Genomic DNA, 18,863 nt, shown 5'->3' on the forward strand with positions numbered 1-18,863 from the left:
GGTTTTTCCTGTGGTCATGTATGGATGTGAGAGTTGGACTGTGAAGAAGGCTGAGCTTTTGAACTGTGGTGTTGGAGAAGACTCTTGAGAGTCCCTTGGACTGCAAGGAGATCCAACCAGTCCATTCTGAAGGAGATCAGCCCTGGGATTTCTTTGGAAGGAATGATGCTAAAGCTGAAACTCCAGTACTTTGGCCACCTCATGCGAAGAGTTGACTCATTGGAAAAGACTGTGATGCTGGGAGAAATTGGGGGCAGGAGGAGAAGGGGACAACAGAGGATGAGATGGCTGGATGGTATCACTAACTCGATGGACGTGAGTCTGAGTGAACTCCGGGAGTTGGTGATGGACAGGGAGGCCTGGCGTGCTGCGATTCATGGGGTCGCAAAGAGTCGGACACGACTGAGCGACTGACTGATCTGATCTGATCTGAACCCCTGAAGTAACTATGCACTCAGCGTTCTTAATTACAGTTTCATAAATTAAGTCAAGTATGCTTTTCATTTTACAATGGAAATCTATTTATGTCCTGCACATGGCCACAGTCAGTGGAGTGGCTCAGGAAGCACACTCAAGCCCAGAGCTCTAATTAGGGCGGCACCACCACACACCCGCTTCCAGCGCCCCAGCACGAGGCTGCTGTTCTTAGATGATGCTTTGGGACCGCTGCCTGGCCCTCTTTACCTCTCTCTCACTCTGCCTCATAGGATGACTTGTCCACATTTCCCATATTATCTTCAGTTTGCTGTTGAACTTTGCAGAATTTTCTAAAAAATCTCCTAGTATAAGGAAATATGAGAAATCATGTATTATTAACTGGTTAATGCAGAAGAGTTGCTTTTCTATCATTTGTTTCATTTTTGGCCTACTGTATAACTCAAAAATTTGTCTTTCAAAAGTTTACTGTATTTATTGCTGAATCTGATGAGCAATAAATAATTTACTTGGGGAGTTGGGGAGGCATAAGGGGAAATGCTCACTGAAATTACTCACTCTTCTAGGGCTTCAGAAATCACTATTTACATTCTTTCTTTTTACCAAGTGATGATGTACAATAATTACTTTACCTGATGCTGATCAACAGCCTATTAAGGGGCAACCAACCTGAAAACAGTGAGATCATTGGCAGACAACGGACACCTGCCAGACTTGGTGGGCCTTCTGTACCACATCTTCCTACCTGGCATTTGATATCACCACCTTTGCCCTTTCCACCAACTTTGCCATGTTCTGGGTCCATGGCAGTGTTGTGGTCACTCAGTGCTGTAGCTCCCTCCTCATCTTCATCCTTACTCTCTACTGGCCTGTCCGGGGAATGAAGCCCTAGGACCTAGTTCCGACCAGGAGCTCCACCTTCTCTACCCACCACTGTTGCCAGTTCTGCACCTTCTGGTTCAGGATCTTGCTTCAGGGACCGGTAGGAGTAGTCAGCTAGACCTGCCCCCATGTCCTCCTGCTCCTTCCTCTAATCCCCTGTGCCTTCGTAGGGCCCCAGTGTGATCCCAGTTCCTCAGCCTGATTGGAGGAGGTCTGCCCTGGACCCAAGACACGACCCGCTATAAATACTTCTGCCATCCCAGCAGGAGTCACCCAGAGCCCCAGGCTGACTGCGCCTTTTCCCTCTTCAAGAATAATAGGTACATTAGGGGAAGAATGATGAAGAGATTGGGAAAACTGAAACATATTACCACCTGTTTGTAGTGCTTTTTACACAGCATCTTGTTAAATATACCTACGTGTTTGAAGTGTAACCTGGTTTGCTCATTAAAATATCATATTTTAATTATTACACTTAATATTTAGTACATATATTTTTAATTTCTTTTGTGTGCATCAGAGCCAAACCCTAGAGTTCCAAAATCTTTTGATTACTTTTTTACTTCTTTTTTACCAGAGTTCTTTTGGATAATAAATTTTTTGTTTCTGGTTTATATAAATTTAAAATAATGCTTCTGCTAGTGTTCTTTGAAAGCAAGTCACATACATGGGAGCAACTCCCCTATCCTTTAAAAAAAAGTCGATAATAAAAATCCTTTAAGCTAAGGAGTCACTGAATTCTTCCTTCTTGTTCAAGTCAAAATATTCCCTTGCTCTTAAATGTGAAGCTACTAAGGCAGTGCTCTTCACACAGTAACACAGTCTTTTCAAACAAAAGCTCATGCAGAACTCCACTATGTAAAGAAGATAAAAATGGAGCTGTTTCTTATGTGTGGGGGTGGGGGGTTGTTTGTTTTGATGGGGGGTAGTTAGGGATATGAGAAGCCCAGAACCTCTTCCTTCTTTCCTCCTTCTGGCTGAACCAACTGCCATCCTGGGTAACCTATCAGACATTTTCTCCAAATCCTTAGCGATCTGAAATATATATATATATATATATATTTTTTTTTCTAATGGCTTTGATAATTTTACATTATAATCTGTATATTTTTTGAGAAATGATTTTTGGAAGAAATAGAAGGGTTGACAGCAATATATACATATCTTATTTAAGATGTTTTGTTAATTAATACTTTACATGTTTAACCAAAATAATGTTCTCCTGAAGTTTTAGAAAAAGAAACCAAACAATATTCTGTTAAAGAGGGCAACATTTCCCTTAATCTTCAGTTCTGTAATTAATGTATTTTGGTAATCACGATCACAGAGATGATCGTGATTTATGTCAATAAATGAGATCCGTAACTCTTATTTGTCAGATTAAGAAACTAAGACTGAGAAGGAACTTGCCCTGGCTCTCCGAGCCCCATTACTCTGTACCATGCTACAGTTTTATATGGAGAAGCTGGTCTGGTATTCATGACCAACTCCAGAGATTTAGCACCAAGATTCTGGGTATGTGTTAGTTAATTGTTAGGATAAAGTTAAGAAACTACACTGAGTGGGGATCTTGTCCTTTTGCCTTGATTTTGTGACAACTGATCATTCACACCAAGGAAATTAATGTAAAACTGCAATACTGAGATTGTAAAATTTTAAACTATGGATAACTCTCAGTTATCTTATTACAAGACAGGACTAGACCAGAAGGTATTAAAACAATGTTTAGAACTATTAACTGAGTGTTTATCAAAGTCTTTAGATTAGGAAAGTTATTTCTACTTTGAGAATCTCAACTTTAATAGTTCCTTAAAGGTATGCTTTTATTATGATGATGTAGGTTTTTATGCTTTATCATATTGTATATTTATAAAAATCTTCATTTTCACTGTGTTGTACACCTGAAACTTATATAATATTTTACATCAACCATACCTCAATAAAAAAAAATTTAAAAAAATCTTCCTTTTAGTTGCAGCTAGCCTTCCCAAAATGCTGAGTTACTTTTACATATCCTAGCACTGCAAAAAGTCATTACTGCATAAACACTCCAACTTGAGGGTGTGTCATTTCTTGGCTGCTCGGTCCTTGCTCTTCTGTCCATACTTTGTCATCTTCCCCTAAGCCTCTGTTAGAAATTTCAGTGATCTAACGAGGATTGGAGCCTCCCACTTTAAATATGTGGTATAAAATCAGACTGGTATCCATCGTTATGAGAAAGCAGGAGTGAGTAAAGGTCAGTCTTTTAGCCGGCAGGCTGTCTGATTTTTCTGTGAGCATCACATGTTGGGAGAAGCTAGTTCATCTGTCTGTGGGTTTAGGATTCAACAGCATAAGCTGTCAGCCTAACACTGATTGAAGGTGGACTGGGAGGGGAAGTGCATCTGCCCAACGGCTCGCCATTGGCTTCCTATTACAGCATTCTCCCCCGAGACACAGTCTGCATGCTCATTCACCTACCTCCTTCTCTTCCCTCCCCTTCCTTCCCTACCCCTTCATTACTGATTCACAGCGAGAGGCAGCAGCAGCAGCAACAGCAGCGCTGCTTGTCACGAACCAAGGATTGCAATGAGCTCATCCTTTTCTCCTTGCAGCTTCACAACTGCCCTGGCTTCCTGGCTACCGCTGCTGCTGTCTCTTCTTTCTCTCTCTCTCTCTCTCTCTCACACACACACACACACCGTCTCACACACACATATGCACAGCACACACTCACACACTCTCTCATGCTAGACCCTTCTAAGCATCTTGTCCATTTTTACACATGTATGTGAACTCTCCTGCATCACTCTTGGCCATTTTCTTGCGTTTGATTGCTTTTGCCATTTTTTGTTTTGTTGTTGTTGTTGTTTTTAATTTAGATCAGCATTTGATTTCATTTCCAGTCTACTCTGGGGCTCTCTCACAGTGGATAATTTAACCAAAATGTTTTTCTCGTGGAGACGTTAGCTGGCAATTCCCACCACAGACTGGTTTGTGCGTGCTCCCGGGGAGACCGAAGCCTGGCTCCCCTCCCACGGCAGTTCTCAAAATTGTGGATAAGAGATCCCGCTTTCTCATTCTGGATACCTACTTACTGCTCATGGAAGAAGGGGTGCCCTGCCCAGCCCCAGCTGCTAAGCTCACAGCTCCCGTCAAAAAGTCCCAGGACATGCACGACGAGAGGAGCAAGCTGGTGAATGAGTATGCGTGTCGAGTGCTGGAACTTCTGGGGATGGGGCATCGTCTGTTTGTGCCTCGGCTTCTGGCGGTGAGACTGTTTTTCATTGAACTTCATTTGTAGAGAATCTGCCACCCTCTGTGAAAATTCCTTGTATCCCCGGAAGAGGCTTGTGGTCTCCTATTTCCTTCCCCACTCTACCGGGAAGGAAGTGCTGAGTGGCCACTGCCCTGGGGCTCTGTCCGAGCCTGGTCCACGCCACTCCTTAATTGACTGGAGGAGATATGGCTCTCCTCTCTGAGCCCACATCAGTGGCATTATCTCTCTGGCAGCAAAAAAGAAAAAGGTCTTATGGCTGGCCAGGCTCAGCAATAAAGCAGGATACCCAAGTGCTTAGTGGAGGCATTCTGTTATTTATGTCTCCAAAGGGTTAAATTTTACAACAGACATTATCCTGACTTATCTAGACTATGTGTGGTTTCCTTTCTAACCTCTCTATTTGATGTCCAGTTTGATTGTTTTAGTAGGGAATTTTATTCCCTAAAAATCATTGATTAGGAAATCACAGATTTCTCCCCTGGAATGTTTGAACTGTTTATCTGGAACCAGCTTAGGGCTGTTGGGTCTGTGCTGAGTCTGGGAAGTCTGATTTGTTTTTTTTTTAAAAAAGATTTAATTTCCTGAAGAAGAGAAAAAAAAAAAATCACTCTTCCTCACTTCCTATCAAGGGTTAAAATTAAATACCCACAATCACTGGTGCAGGGTTCTTTTTAGCAGTTTGAGAACTATACCTAGCAACTGTTCTATAATATAATTGGTCTACAGTAGTCCTATACCATTATTTGGTAATTGGGCAAGAATAATTTCACTCTGTCTATTTTAAACAATGGAGTTTAATACCATTCTAGACTGTTCCTTCATTTGGTTCTCTCATATTTGAGTCTTTTCAGAAGTACAAGATTGACTTGACTGAATTTAACTCTTCTCTCACACATATCTCCCTCTAGTATAGTTCATCTTTGTTTATACTTATCTTTACAAGTATTAACTCAGTCTTAATGTATCTATTTGCAAATAAATAGGATCTCTCCTATATCATCATAACAGACATGTTAGGTAGCTGTGCACGTAAGGGGTTTCTCACCCTGAAGAAAGTCTATTTATCACTGCAAGGTGAAGTTGGATGCAATGACCAGCATACAATTATAGGGAAGGGGGTGGTATTTTTTGAGAAATACAGTTCCTTTGTAATTTAAGAAAGAAGAGCTCAAAATATATGTTTCAATGCCCAGGTGAGGTCGTCAGCACTCACTTGAATTTTGTTTCCCTGAGTTACATTTTTTTTCTTAATAAAGGAAAAAACTGAAGAATCATGATTCTATTAAAAAGGATTTTTTTAAAAACAGTGAAATAAAAAGCATTTTAGGAGCTTTGACACTGAGAAGTGCTAAAATATATTTCAACAAATGATCTGCTTCTCTTTAATGAATCAGTTTTTTTATCTAACGCATTTCTATATCCTTACAGACTGCTTAACTTTGTGTCTCACAGGCTTCCACTGATAACTTTACAGAGATCTGGTACTGCCTTTCGTTGGCATTTACATTTTTAGCATTTTGAAGGGAAACATGAAATCGATAATAGGAAATATATCTCATACCTACATCTTTATCAGGGATGGCTTTAAATTGCTTGTAGTGTAGAATGATTGTCAACAGTAAAAGCTGTAATCTTCACAAGGTTCACATCTGTCGGGGGCTCATAGATACCTATATGTTGCAACTGTACAAAGTTGGCTCGGTTGCCAAATTAGGTACCCAAGTAGGTACAGCCCTTATGTTGTTCTGGGCTCGAACATTATAGGTCATAGAGCCACTTGCAGTCTATGTGAAAAGTGTATGCTGAGTTATCTGTAGGGCCCTTTGAAAATCTCTGACTTTATTACACAGCTTAAAAGATTGTTGATAGAATTAGGGTACTCTACATTCTGAGAAATCACATCACATGCCCTTTAATGAGCAATATGGCTATGAACTGGGATCAGCTATCCAATGAGTTATTATTCAAAGTTTAGTGTGTACCAGAGGGATGTCCAGTTGTTCAGCCTTGTGTTATTGGACTGCCTAATGATATGGGATCGATGGTTAATCTGCCCAGGGGGGTCCTAAGAGGAATCCTGCCACGTGCAATGTTGTAATCTTTCCATTACCAGTGAGGGAAGGAACTGAAGTTTAGGTTTTTAGTCATGTTTTCAATATGACTATGTAGGGGCTGCTGCTGCTGCTAAGTCGCTTCAGTCGTGTCCAACTCTGTGTGACCCCATAGACGGCAGCCCACGAGGCTCCCCCATCCCTGGGATCCTCCAGGCAAGAACACTGGAGTGGGTTACCATTTCCTTCTCCGTTGCATGAAAGTGAAAAATGAAAGTGAAGTCGCTCAGTCGTGTCCGACCTGTGCGATCCCATAGACGGCAGCCCACCAGGCTCCTCCGTCCCTGGGATTCTCCAGGCAAGAACACTACAAATCCTGTTTTGCATTTAAGATCCATGTAGTATTTTTTTCATATGAGGCCAGTTGCTTTTATTAATGAAACATCAAATTAAATGAAGATTTACCAAGACAGTGTTGTGGATTTGAACTCTGAGCCTTATATTTTGTTCCCTGAGGCACAGAGGGACCATCAAACTACAGGAACACCAAGCACATTTGGAATTTTTGCTTATGGTCCCTCAAAGGTATACTTAGTAAAGAATAATTTCCCTTTAATAAATCAAGTACCAGTGTTCCACTTTAGATATTACCACAAGACGTAGATTCTGTGTGTAGACCCACCAAGCATACGTTTCTTTGGTGAAATTAAAATACCGAAGCAAGGGATTCAGGTATCCTAGATACCAGCTAAGTAATGTCCTCTTCTAAAGCCCACACTTCCAAATGATTCTCAGACTTCCAGAAACTTTGCTCAATGGAACGGAAATCCTGTTAGATTCTATGCCTCAAGGAAGAAAAAGCCATTTGTGGTAAATATAGTGACGGTGAGAAAGAGAACTGTGCCTACATTTTTTTCCCCCAATAATCCTCTAAAATAATCAAATCTAGATTTTGCTGCTGATAGAGGCCTTTAAAGAAAGATTTGTCTTTGGAGAACAGTGAGAGGTTTGGAATAGAAGCATCTGGAGCTAACACTCAAATGTTAGAACTGTTCATTACCACCCACCCTGCCTTCTTCTCTCTCTCTTGTTTTTTTAATCACTTGAAAATGTGATACTCTTGCACTGAATTTTTCAGTGGGAAAAACACTCCCAAAATGGTATTAACAGTGGCACACAGCCAGAGTTCATACTCCTCTGTAAGTGTGTGAAATTTGGAGAAAGAGGAGAGAAGCTTTTACTCATGTTCAAAATCTTCCTGTCCTCCTAGATTTTTTTTTCTTCTTTTATATGACATGGGAAATTATTATCAGATCATTATATAACATGTCAGTGTTGGGTATAGTTTCAGTACTGGTACTCTGGGCCCTGTGCATGGTGAAACTGGAGGACTCTCAGGCCGAGGATTGATACACATCTATAGCCAAATGCTCCCACTGTCCCTCCAGTAGCCATTTAAGGTTTAATTTTGATCAGATTTCTAATGCTGTCAAACTGTATCCTAGTTGTGTTTTTTTTTTAATTTGTAAACTTCCTTAAAACATTAATTTTAAGGAAAGAATGAAAAAGCAGATGAGAACATTTTTCTCCCATTTTTACCTGTTGTTGATTGCTGCAAGGATTGATCACTCACTGAAGAGACACTATATTGGATTGGTCAAAAGGTTTATCCAGGTTTTTCCGTAAACCCGAACAATCCTTTTGGCCAACTCAGTAACTCTTAAAAGAAGTTAAAGACTCAAGTATAAAGGTTGCCATGTTGGGACTTCGCTGGTGGTCCACTGGCTCAGACTCCATGATCCCAATGCAGGGGACCCGGGTGTTTAGGGAACTAGATCTCCCATGCCACAGCTAAAGATGCCACATGCCACAATGAAGATTGAAGATGCTGCATGCCACAGCTAAGACCCAGCACAGCCAGATAAACAAATAAAGATTGTTTTTCGTTCTTTCGGTAGTGTCCAAATCTTTGCAATCCCATGGGCTGAAGCCCATGTATACTTCTGATCAGTTCAGTTCAGTCACTCAGTTGTGTCCGACTCCTTTGCGACCCCATGAATTGCAGCACGCCAGGCCTCCCTGTCCATCACCAACTCCCGGAATTCACTCAGATTCATGTGCATTGAGTCGGTGATGCCATCCATCACTGACATCTCATCTCATCCAATGAGATGCCATCTCATCCTCTGTCGTCCCCTTCTCCTGCCCCCAATCCCTCCCAGCATCAGGGTCTTTTCCAATGAGTCAGCTCTTTGCACGAGGTGGCCAAAGTATTGGAGTTTCAGCTTTAGCATCAGTCCTTCCAGTGAACACCCAGGACTGATCTCCTTTAGAATAGACTGGTTGGATCTCCTTGCAGTCCAAGGGACTCTCTAGTGTCTTCTCCAATATCACAGTTGAAAAGCATCAATTCTTTGGCACTCAGCTTTCTTCACAGTCCAACTTTCACATCCATACATGACCACTGGAAAAACCATAGCCTTGACTAGACAGACCTTTATTGGCAAAGTAATGTCTCTGCTTTTCAATATGCTATCTAGGTTGGTTATAACTTTCCTTCCAAGGAGTAAGCGTCTTTCAATTCATGGCTGCAATCACCATCTGGAGTGACTTTGGAGCCCCCCAAAATAAAGTCTGACACTGTTTCCACTGTTTACGCATCTATTTGCCATGAAGTGATGGGACCAGATGCCATGATATTACTTTTCTGAATGTTGAGTTTTAAGCCAACTTTTTCACTCTCCTCTTGTACTTTCATCAAGAGGCTCTTTAGTTCCTCTTCACTTTCTGCCATAAGAATGGTGTCATCTGCATATCTGAGGTTACTGATATTTCTCCTGGCAACTTTGATTCCAGCTTGTGCTTCTTCCAGCCCAGCGTTTCTCATGATGTACTCTGCATATAAGTTAAATAATCAGGGTGACAATATACAGCCTTGACGTACTCCTTTTCCTATTTGGAACCAGTCTGTTGTTCCATGCCCAGTTCTAACTGTTGCTTCCTGACCTGCATATAGGTTTCTCAAGAGGCAGGTCAGGTGGTCTGGTATTCTCATCTCTTTCAGAATTTCCCACAGTTTCTTGTGATCCACACAGTCAAAGGCTTTGGCATAGTCAATAAAGCAGAAATAGATGTGTTTCTGGAACTCTCTTTCCATGATCCAGCGGATGTTGGCAATTTGATCTCTGGTTCCTCTGCCTTTTCTAAAACCAGCTTGAACATCTGGAAGTTCACAGTTCACGTATTCCTGAAGCCTGGCTTGGAGAATTTTGAGCGTTACTTTACTAGCATGTGATATGAGTGCAGTTGTGCGGTAGTTTGAGTATTCTTTGGCATTGCCTTTCTTTGGGATTGGAATGAAAACTGACCCTTTTCCAGTCCTCTGGCCACTGCTGAGTTTTCCAGATTTGCTGGCATATTGAGTGCATCACTTTCACAGCATCATCTTTTAGGATTTAACATAGCTCAACTGGGATTCCATAACCTCCACTATCTTTGTTCGTTGTGATGCTTTCTGAGGCCCACTTGACTTCACATTCCAGGATGTCTGGCTCTCGGTGAGTGATCACACCATCGTGATTATCTGGGTTGTGAAAATACATCTGATACCCCCCCGAAATATAAAAATCAATATGTATCTCAAAATAAGTCCTGCATCTCCTTTCTAATTTGCATCTGATAATCTTTTGACTTTTTAATAGTGGGTATGCTTGAAGTAAGCTTCCCTGGTGGCTCAGATGATAAAGAATCTGCCTATAATGCGGGAGACATGGGTTCAATCCCTGGGTCAGGAAAATCCCCTGGAGAAGGGAATGGCTACCAGTATCTTCTCCAGTATCTTGCCTGGAGAATCCCATGGACAGAGTAGCCTGGCGAGCTATAGTCCATGGGGTTGCAAAGAGTTGGACACAAATGAGAAACTCACACTTTCAGGCAATCTGGAGCTTCACTAACACCGGCGGTGTCTTGAAAAGGGCAGTCACAGAGAACTCTGAATTCTGGTTTCCAGAGACTTCATTTGAGTTGGGCTGTATCTTTCTTCTTTTGTATGATCTCAGAAGCTGGACTTGAAACTAGGCCTTGGGCAGTATTAGAAAATTAGGTGACCACACTGCCTGCAGGCGATAGACTGTTCCACACCATTGTGGGTCATCTGTCTGTAGGTAACTGGAGGTTAGTTGCACTGACAATAGAAAAGGTGTGCTTAGAGGTTTTGAATGATGAAGAAAGCTACCAGTCTTGTTTCCCTACAAACTCTATAAGCAGCCTGTCTTGAATTTTCCCAACAATTACCAAAGAGATAATCATCAGAACCAGTGTTACAGGTGAAATAGGATGTGGTATGTCTGGTATAACTGGTAGGTGGATGCTTTCTCAATAATTCAGCAGTTGATATTTCAGTTGAAGAGGCCCACTTTTGGGCTGAATTTGTTTCCAGGAACTGCCTTTCCCAGTTAAGGTGAGTTGATAGCACTTTATCCTGCTAAATATTCTCTCCACTACTTATTGCCACCATCTTTCAGTATCTGTGAGGGAGGAAATAAGTCTGAGGTGTACTGAAGCTTGTTTTTTCCCTTGGCACTGTTAACCTGGCTCTATTTTCTGATTACTAGTTTACGAATCTAAACTTGGGCCAACCTAGTCCCCTGTGAAAATGCCTGCTGTGTGAATTAATATTTTATTTTACATGTTTCTATTTAAAAGAGAAGTGAAAGGGAGAAAAAATTATATAGAGAGAGTGAAAGAGAGACGAAAGGAGGATTCATTCAGTTATTCAGTAAATTTTAGTTGAGTACCTCCTATAATCTAGGCATTAGTCTTACCACTGTGAATACAGTAAAGAACAAGACAGATAAGTCCCCTTTCTTTAGGATGAAAGCAAATGAAAAACTATAAAACGACTGGATGAAGAATGACTTGATGGGCTAGGAGGAAGAATTTAAATGCTCAGAAAAGGTCTACCTCAAATCTTATATTTGTGCTAAAATCTAAATCACAAAGTTATTATCATAATGAAGATGAGGGAGAAAAATATTCCAGACAGAGATAACAGGCAGTAGCCTTCAGTTAGGAATGAACTCAGTGTGTACAAAAAAAAAAAAAAACCCAAACAAACCAGAAAGAAGGCTAGTGTTCTTGGAGCTTGAGACCAAGAAGAGAGATGCAATTCAACATCATGTTGAAGGGGAAGGCAGGGCCCCAGATCATAAAGGGTCTTGCAGGTAATGGTAATGGTTTGGATTTTATTCTGAGCATAGTAGGGACCATTGGAGAGCTTTACACAGAAGAGCAGCATAATCTTAAAAAGTATCTAGCTGCTGTAAGGAGAGGGAGAAAGAGGGAGACCAGTTGGGAAGTTACTGAATGACTCAGCTGAGAAACAACAATGGCTTAGACCAGGGTGGTGGTGATGACAACTCATTATGAGCAGAATTCCTCTGACTTCCTCTGTCTTTCAATGTAGTTGTTAATCAGTTTTATATTTGAATTTAAATAAAGTAAAATTTGAACTTGCATGTAGTTCTGTGATTTCTAGCTACCATAATTTTTTGTTTTAATCATTTTCTTTCTGCCATTTTTGACAATTAAGTGCTGACTCTTAACACCTAGTTTCTTTTTGACTTGGCCTATTTCAGTGTACCCAGTATGCCTCAGTCTCATAATTTGTGTCTCAGTATTTGCCAATGATTACATGTAGTTGTTTATTAAAACATTTATTGCCTTTCTTGTTATAAGATCTTTCCCACAGGAAATACAGCAAAATATAAAGAAGAAGAAGAAGAAAAAACTATAACCTCACTCTTCACCGTTTTCTTTTCTTTCCTTTCAGTCTTTTTTCTGTGCGTGCATATATTTTCTGTGCATGCATATAAGTAGTTGTTACTTCTTAAGTAAATTTTGCAAAAGTAGCTTTCCTAAGAAGTTCAGTAGTTAAGTGGTTTGCTGAAGTTCAGTAGTTAAGTGGTTTGCTTCATTTACTTTTTTAAAAGTCTTTAAGATATGGAACAATTTCTTATTTGCTATTGTCATTAATTGAAAAGTCATTCTCTCATTAGGTGTTTGTTATGTAACTCTTCTGTGCTTTAATTGTACTGTCTGTGTCTTCCCAGCTTGGGGGGGGGATAAAAAAAAATCCTTAAAATGCCCACCAAGTTAAAATCACAGATGTGTCCCAGAGTTCAAATTTTTTCCTTTTTCTGGCGTTTTTTTTTTTTTTTTTCCCCCCAGAGCCATAATGTGGTTAGCTTTGCCAGGATCCATCATTCTAATGTAGAGGTTATGTAAATTAAATATGTTAGCTTGTTAATTAATTCCATTGTCACTTCTAGGATTTATGGTGACTTATTTCAGCTTATATAAAGCAGTTAGAAATCTCTTCCTAAAAATTTTTGGACCTCACCTAGATCTTGGCCAATAAAAGTTACATTTAGGAAAATAGAAATTGCTTTTGCAATGTATTTGTTATGAATGTAGGTTAAAATGTAATGGACGATTCTTGGTGATTGTTTTGTAGACCTCAAAGGAAGATCTTCTGCAGGCTGATTTTGAAGGCGCCTTAAAGTTCTTCAGAGTCCAACTTCCAAAGAGATACAGGGCAGAGGAAAATGCGAGAAGGCTAATGGAGCAGGCTTGCAACATTAAGGTAAGATAATAAAGGTGGAACCTGAATGCAGAGTAACGTGGCAAATTATGGAAAACCCTCTGTTTGTTGCTGGATTCTGACTGTGTTGAAGGCGCTGTGGTATCTGACCTAGTCTCTCTCAGACATTTTTGTCAGGGTGGTCTGTATCTGTAGTGGCTGTATCTTCTAGTAGGACTTAGAGTGAGCCTTGGCTGGTTCGGATCGTAACAAGAGGAAGACAAACATTGATCTTACAAGTGGGCCTCTAGAGGAGCCTGCTCTGATAGTGGTTTCCACAGCAGCAGACTTAGTATTTAGATTTTGCCATCTATTTTAAGATCATTTAGGGCCAAGCAAGAAACGCACCCTTCCCACCAATTTCCTGTTGGCTTGGGGATCTGTCAGAGGAGGATTTCTAGGTGAATCAGTTTCTGGAGTTGAAAGGGGTTACGTGGCTCTGGCTCCATCAGGTCTATGCATGGGCTTTTTGTGCTTAACTCTTACTGGATTTTAAGTTGGGTAAAGTCATTCTCATTTTCAGTGGATGTTCTTGATTTGGAGTGCAATGCTTTCCAGTGAATACCTGTGTCTATTGAGGAGTTTCCTGTTAGATGTCCCATTGCTTTCTTCTGCTTCCTGCTGCTACACAGATAATGAATGTACAGTATACAGGACTTATGGTGGTGGTGTTTGTTCCTACCTACTTATATTTTGAAATTCATGGCTATGCTTAGTGGCCATCTCTGATGGTAGATGTTGTCCATGGGTTTTTGGTCTGCCACCTAATTTCTCTCTGGTTTTTGTTCTGTTTTGTTGTTTGATGTGAATTATTTAATCCAGTTGTTATTTTTTGATGTGGGTGCAAAAATAGTACTTAAAAAAACTAGGTGAAAGAATCAAATAAGTTTTAGAGGTGTTTGTTGATGATCATAGCCAGAAAGTTGATAATTTCCTAATACAGAAAAATTATACAATCAAGTTTTATAATAATGTTAATTAATTTTGGGGCTTCTTTTATATTTATAATTAATCCAGTAATTCGCCAGAGTCCATCATATTACTAATTTCTGTTCCTTTACAGAACTAAGTTAAATAAGCTTGATTGTGAGTTTGACAAAACTAGCTAAATAAATTTGATTATGAGTTAAAGAAAAGGAAAGCACCGTGGTTAGGCCATGCTTTCCTTTCTTTAAGGGACTTTGAAAGCTCTGTCTTGATCTGCCCATTTCCATCCCACACCTGACAGATATATGTGGCTATATTGCTCCTTATCACATGTCTGATAAAACTAAACACATTTTATAAATAACTTGAAATAGAAATCCCTATGTAGAGAATTGTGGTATCAAGGTGAGATAGCACTTTTTAAAGGTTTTTTAAATCTATATTTGTTTTTTGGTCTGGGCTGGGTCTTTGTTGCGATGCAGGCTCTCCAGTTGCAGTGCCTGGGCTTAGTTGCCCTGCAGCCTGTGGGGTCTTAGTTCCCTGACCAGGGATTGAACCCACATCCCCTGCACTGGAAGAAAGATTCTTAACCACTGGGGTAGTACCAAGATAGTACATTCAAAAAAAAAAATTGGAACCAATTTACTGATGTAAATTCTTGTACCTTTGGCATATTCTAGGAAATCTTCTTAACCTAACCATGACAAAAATATAAATTTGTTTTCTGAACAAAGATCCCAGGTCTTGTAGACTTTACATTCTTACAGAAGGAAACAGACACAGTAACCAATGAACATAATAAAGAATATACTTAATATGTCAGAAGGTGATAAATAGCTATGAAAAGAGAAAAAGTAGGGCAAAATAAGCAAGATTGGGTTGATGGGGAGAAGAAGCATTACAGTTGTTAGACAGAGTAGATCTCATTGAAGGTAAAGAGATGAGTTAGTCATGGAGATGTCTAGGGGAGGAGCACTACAGCAGAGGCAACAGCTAATTCAAATTCCCCGAGGCTGGCTCATGCCAAGTAAAGTTAAGGAACAGCAAGAAGACCAGTGTAGAGCTGGAAAGAAGGGAAAGAAAATAAGGGCAATAGGAGAGGAAGTTAGAGAGCTCATAAGGCCACTGTAAGGGCGTAGGCTTTGCTTTGTATGAAGTGAGGAGCCCTTACAGAATTTTGAGTGGAAGAGTAATAAGATCTGTCTGAGGTTTTGGAGGATCACAGTGCCTACTGTGTTGAAAACAGACAAGAGGAAGGTAAGAGTAGAAGTAGGGAGATCAGATGTGGGTTTGCAGTAATCCTGGTGAGAAATGATGGACTGACCAGGGTGATCATAATGGGGAGAGACACAGAGTGGAAGTGGTTGGAACCTGGACATATTCTGAAAGAGAACCAACAGGACTTCATGATGTATCAGACATGGGTGTGAGAGGAAAAAAGGAGCCAAAATGATTCCACAGATTTGGGATGAAGCAATTATAAGATAGCGTAGCCATTGGCTTATTAGGCACATGACTGAAAATGTGCTTTGACATAGACTTCCCTTAGCACAATGCCCAGTGTAACACTTTTTTTTTTTTTTTGGTGTCATTAGACTTGTGTTTGAATTTTAAGTTATTTTAAACTAGATTCTAACTGTTCAAAAATAACAAGTCAATGTTGAATATAAGTAACTTAAAAGAAAAAGATTACATTGTCTTTCAAATGAACTCTGTATTCAAAGAGATCATTTTCCAAAGGTATTAAGAAAGATAGACCTCTAAAGTCTTCATCCTGAAACGCAAACTTTTAAACCCTTTATGACTGTTTTATTTGACTAAGATCAGATGACTAAGCAGAAGCCACGTTTGTCTGTAAATGTTGAAAATATATTCCAATGGTCATGGTGACTGAATTTTGTGGGTGGTAGGTTTGAAAGATAGGCTTCATCCAGATGATTGTTCCCGAGCTGTCAGAAGGAAGTACTATAACCTGGGGCAATGCTGTAGGGACCTATTAAAATAAAACATTCATTTCTAAGAATAAGAGAGTAGAGAGTTAAGAGGTACAGGTAAATGTTTTCAAGGGAAATCTAGAATGATGGGGAAATCACTGAAAACAAAAAACCCAGGAAAGAGATTTTAAAATATGAAATGTAACAGGGAAAGACTTTTGCCCAGTATAATTTTGAAGCTCCTCAGAGGATGGAGGAAACTAACAGTTGTCAAGCCAGAAACATGAGATCAGAGAGACACTGAAACATAAAATGTCAGAAAACAAGTTCAAAATATGACCTGAATGGATTGTTCCTGGGGTGAAAGTGCTGTGTGCAACCATAGTGATTTATTTGCACATGAACAGATAGATAAGAATTCTTTAAAAAGTAATACTAGGGTTGTTTTTGTGTATTTTGTTAGTTTTTTGTGTTTTCTAAGGAGAGTACCTTTTTCTTAGATACAGTACCCACAGGGTTGTTTGGTTGTTGGTTGATCAGTCACTGTTGTATGTGACTCTTTCCAACCCCATGGACTGTAGCCCACCAGGCTCCTCTGTCTATGGGGTTTTCCAGGCAAGAATATTGAAGTGGGTAACCATTTCCTTCTCCAGCGGGTCTTCCCAGATTAGGGATCAAACCCATAGCTCCTGCCTTAGCAGGCAGATTTTTACCACTGAGCCACCAGGGAAGCCCACCTACAGGAACACCATTTTAATTTGTAACATGATTATAAGGTGGATGTGAGGTTTAGTTGAAAGAAGGAAGGCATAAATAGTACAGTATTCGGGGTTTGTGCTGGGACTAGAAGGTAGATCTCCCAACATGAAAATTTAAGATTGTTAACCAACACCTGCATTTTGAAATAGCCTTTATATCAAGACCTTAAACATTCATACATACTCGCACATATATACCTGCAGTGATACTTAATCCTTATGTATGAAGCACTCTGATGTTTTTTCTTCTACTGTATTATATTCTAATTCATTTTAAACTTCTCTCCTTCTCCTTCCAAATCCCCAAACCAAAAAGCTAGTCACAACGCACTAAATGGATTTCACAGCAGCTTACAGTTTTGAAAAAGAACTCAGGCCTGTTCCACTACTGCTCCCTCCTCCCCTTCCCCCATTCTGATCGACTGCAACTGTGAGAGGTTGTGGAGGGTGAGGTGTTACACTGAATAATGAAAGTGGGAGTCTGGTAAGGATGTGAGTCATCGTGCCATCTTTATAGCAGCATATGCGGGCAACTGGAAATGTTAGGAAATGATGGACAGACCAAAGCTCCATATTAGATGGAACATTTAAAGAAAAAGGCAGCTACAGTATGGAATAGGCAAAAAAGTTGAACTCATGATTTCTTATCCACAACCTGTATAAGATTAAGAAAAGAATTCCTGTTGAAAGTAATCCATTTTTTAAAATTTTAATTATTTGTATAATATTTGTATATGATCATATAGTCTTTGAATGGACATGTTCTCATTTAATTACCCTTCAAAATGAATCTGTCCTCTAATTCAAAGAAACTGGGTAGCCAGTAATTTCAGTTAACTGACTGGTTTTAAAATAAACGCAACAGTTATAGGTAAAAAATAACTTGTGAGCTCTGTGTGTTGATGAGGATTTATTGATAAAGCACATTGGATTGGATAAATAACTTTATTCTTCTGAAACCTGTGTGATACTAAATATCAGGAATATTTTTTTTTTTTAATTTACTAACATGACTTTAAATCATTCTGATATTTCTTCTGTTCCTTATGATCCAGCGAGGCTAAAATGAGAAAATATGTTTACCCATCAGACTTTACTTTGAAAAATCATTTAGTTACTAATATATGAATATCTTACACTTTCAAAAGAAGGCAAATTTTGTTGAATATCATTATTCAGTTGTTAGCTTATAGTTTAAAATTTTGCTGTGGAGAGCTTCTTAAACTTGGATCTTGGCTTCATGGACTCTGAGTCACTAGAAATTTGAATTTCTTTATATAACCTTCTAAGCATCCTGTGTTTCCTAGTGAGACAATATATAGCTTTTATTGGATTCTTAAAGGCAACTCAGTGACTCAAAGAAGTTAACTTTTGTGTTGTGGGATCATCTTAAACATATTAAGAAAATAGATATTTCTTTACAGCATAAGAATTTATAACTGTACCTATATATATTCAAGTATATATATATCAGTTCAGTCCCTTGATTGTGTCCGACTCTTTGCAACCCCATGGGCTGTGCCACAGGCTTCCCTGTTCATCACCGACGCCCAAAGCTTGCTCAAACTCTTGTCCATTGAGTCGATGATGCCATCCAACTGTCTCATCCTCTGTCATCCCCTTCTCCTCCTGCCTTCAATCTTTCCCAGCATTAGGGTCTTTTTCCAATGAGTCAGTTCTTTGCATCAGGTGGCCGAAGTACTAGAGCTTCAGCTTCAGCATCAGTCTTTCCAGTGAATATTCAGGACTGATTTCCTTCAGGATTGACTGGTTTGAGCTCCTTGCAGTCCAAATATACATATAACCTTTATAATTATTCCTGTTTTGTTTTTTTTTTTTTTTTTGCATACTTTTATTCAACATTAGTCACATATTGTATTAGGTTAAATTGATTAAGTTACCATTTTCTTTGGTCAAATGCTTGCTAAGTTGCTTCAGTTGTATCTGACTCTGTGCAGCCCTCTGGACTGTAGCCTG

The 18,863-nt window shown here is 39.7% G+C and overlaps 1 protein-coding gene across 2 annotated transcripts in view; it reads left to right on the forward strand.

Moving 5' to 3' along the window:
* The window catches only part of RABGAP1L (RAB GTPase activating protein 1-like), a 680,557-nt gene that overhangs the window by 508,146 nt on the left and 153,548 nt on the right, over nucleotides 1-18,863 (forward strand). For both annotated transcript variants that reach the window (XM_010850085.1, XM_010850086.1), the window contains exon 18: nucleotides 13,142-13,270. In XM_010850085.1, coding sequence (XP_010848387.1) covers nucleotides 13,142-13,270 — 129 coding nt within the window. The remainder of the gene's footprint in view (nucleotides 1-13,141; nucleotides 13,271-18,863) is intronic.

The sequence above is a fragment of the Bison bison genome, unplaced genomic scaffold (genome assembly GCF_000754665.1).
Source record: "Bison bison bison isolate TAMUID 2011002044 unplaced genomic scaffold, Bison_UMD1.0 scf7180017864289, whole genome shotgun sequence".
Lineage (NCBI taxonomy): Eukaryota > Metazoa > Chordata > Mammalia > Artiodactyla > Bovidae > Bison > Bison bison.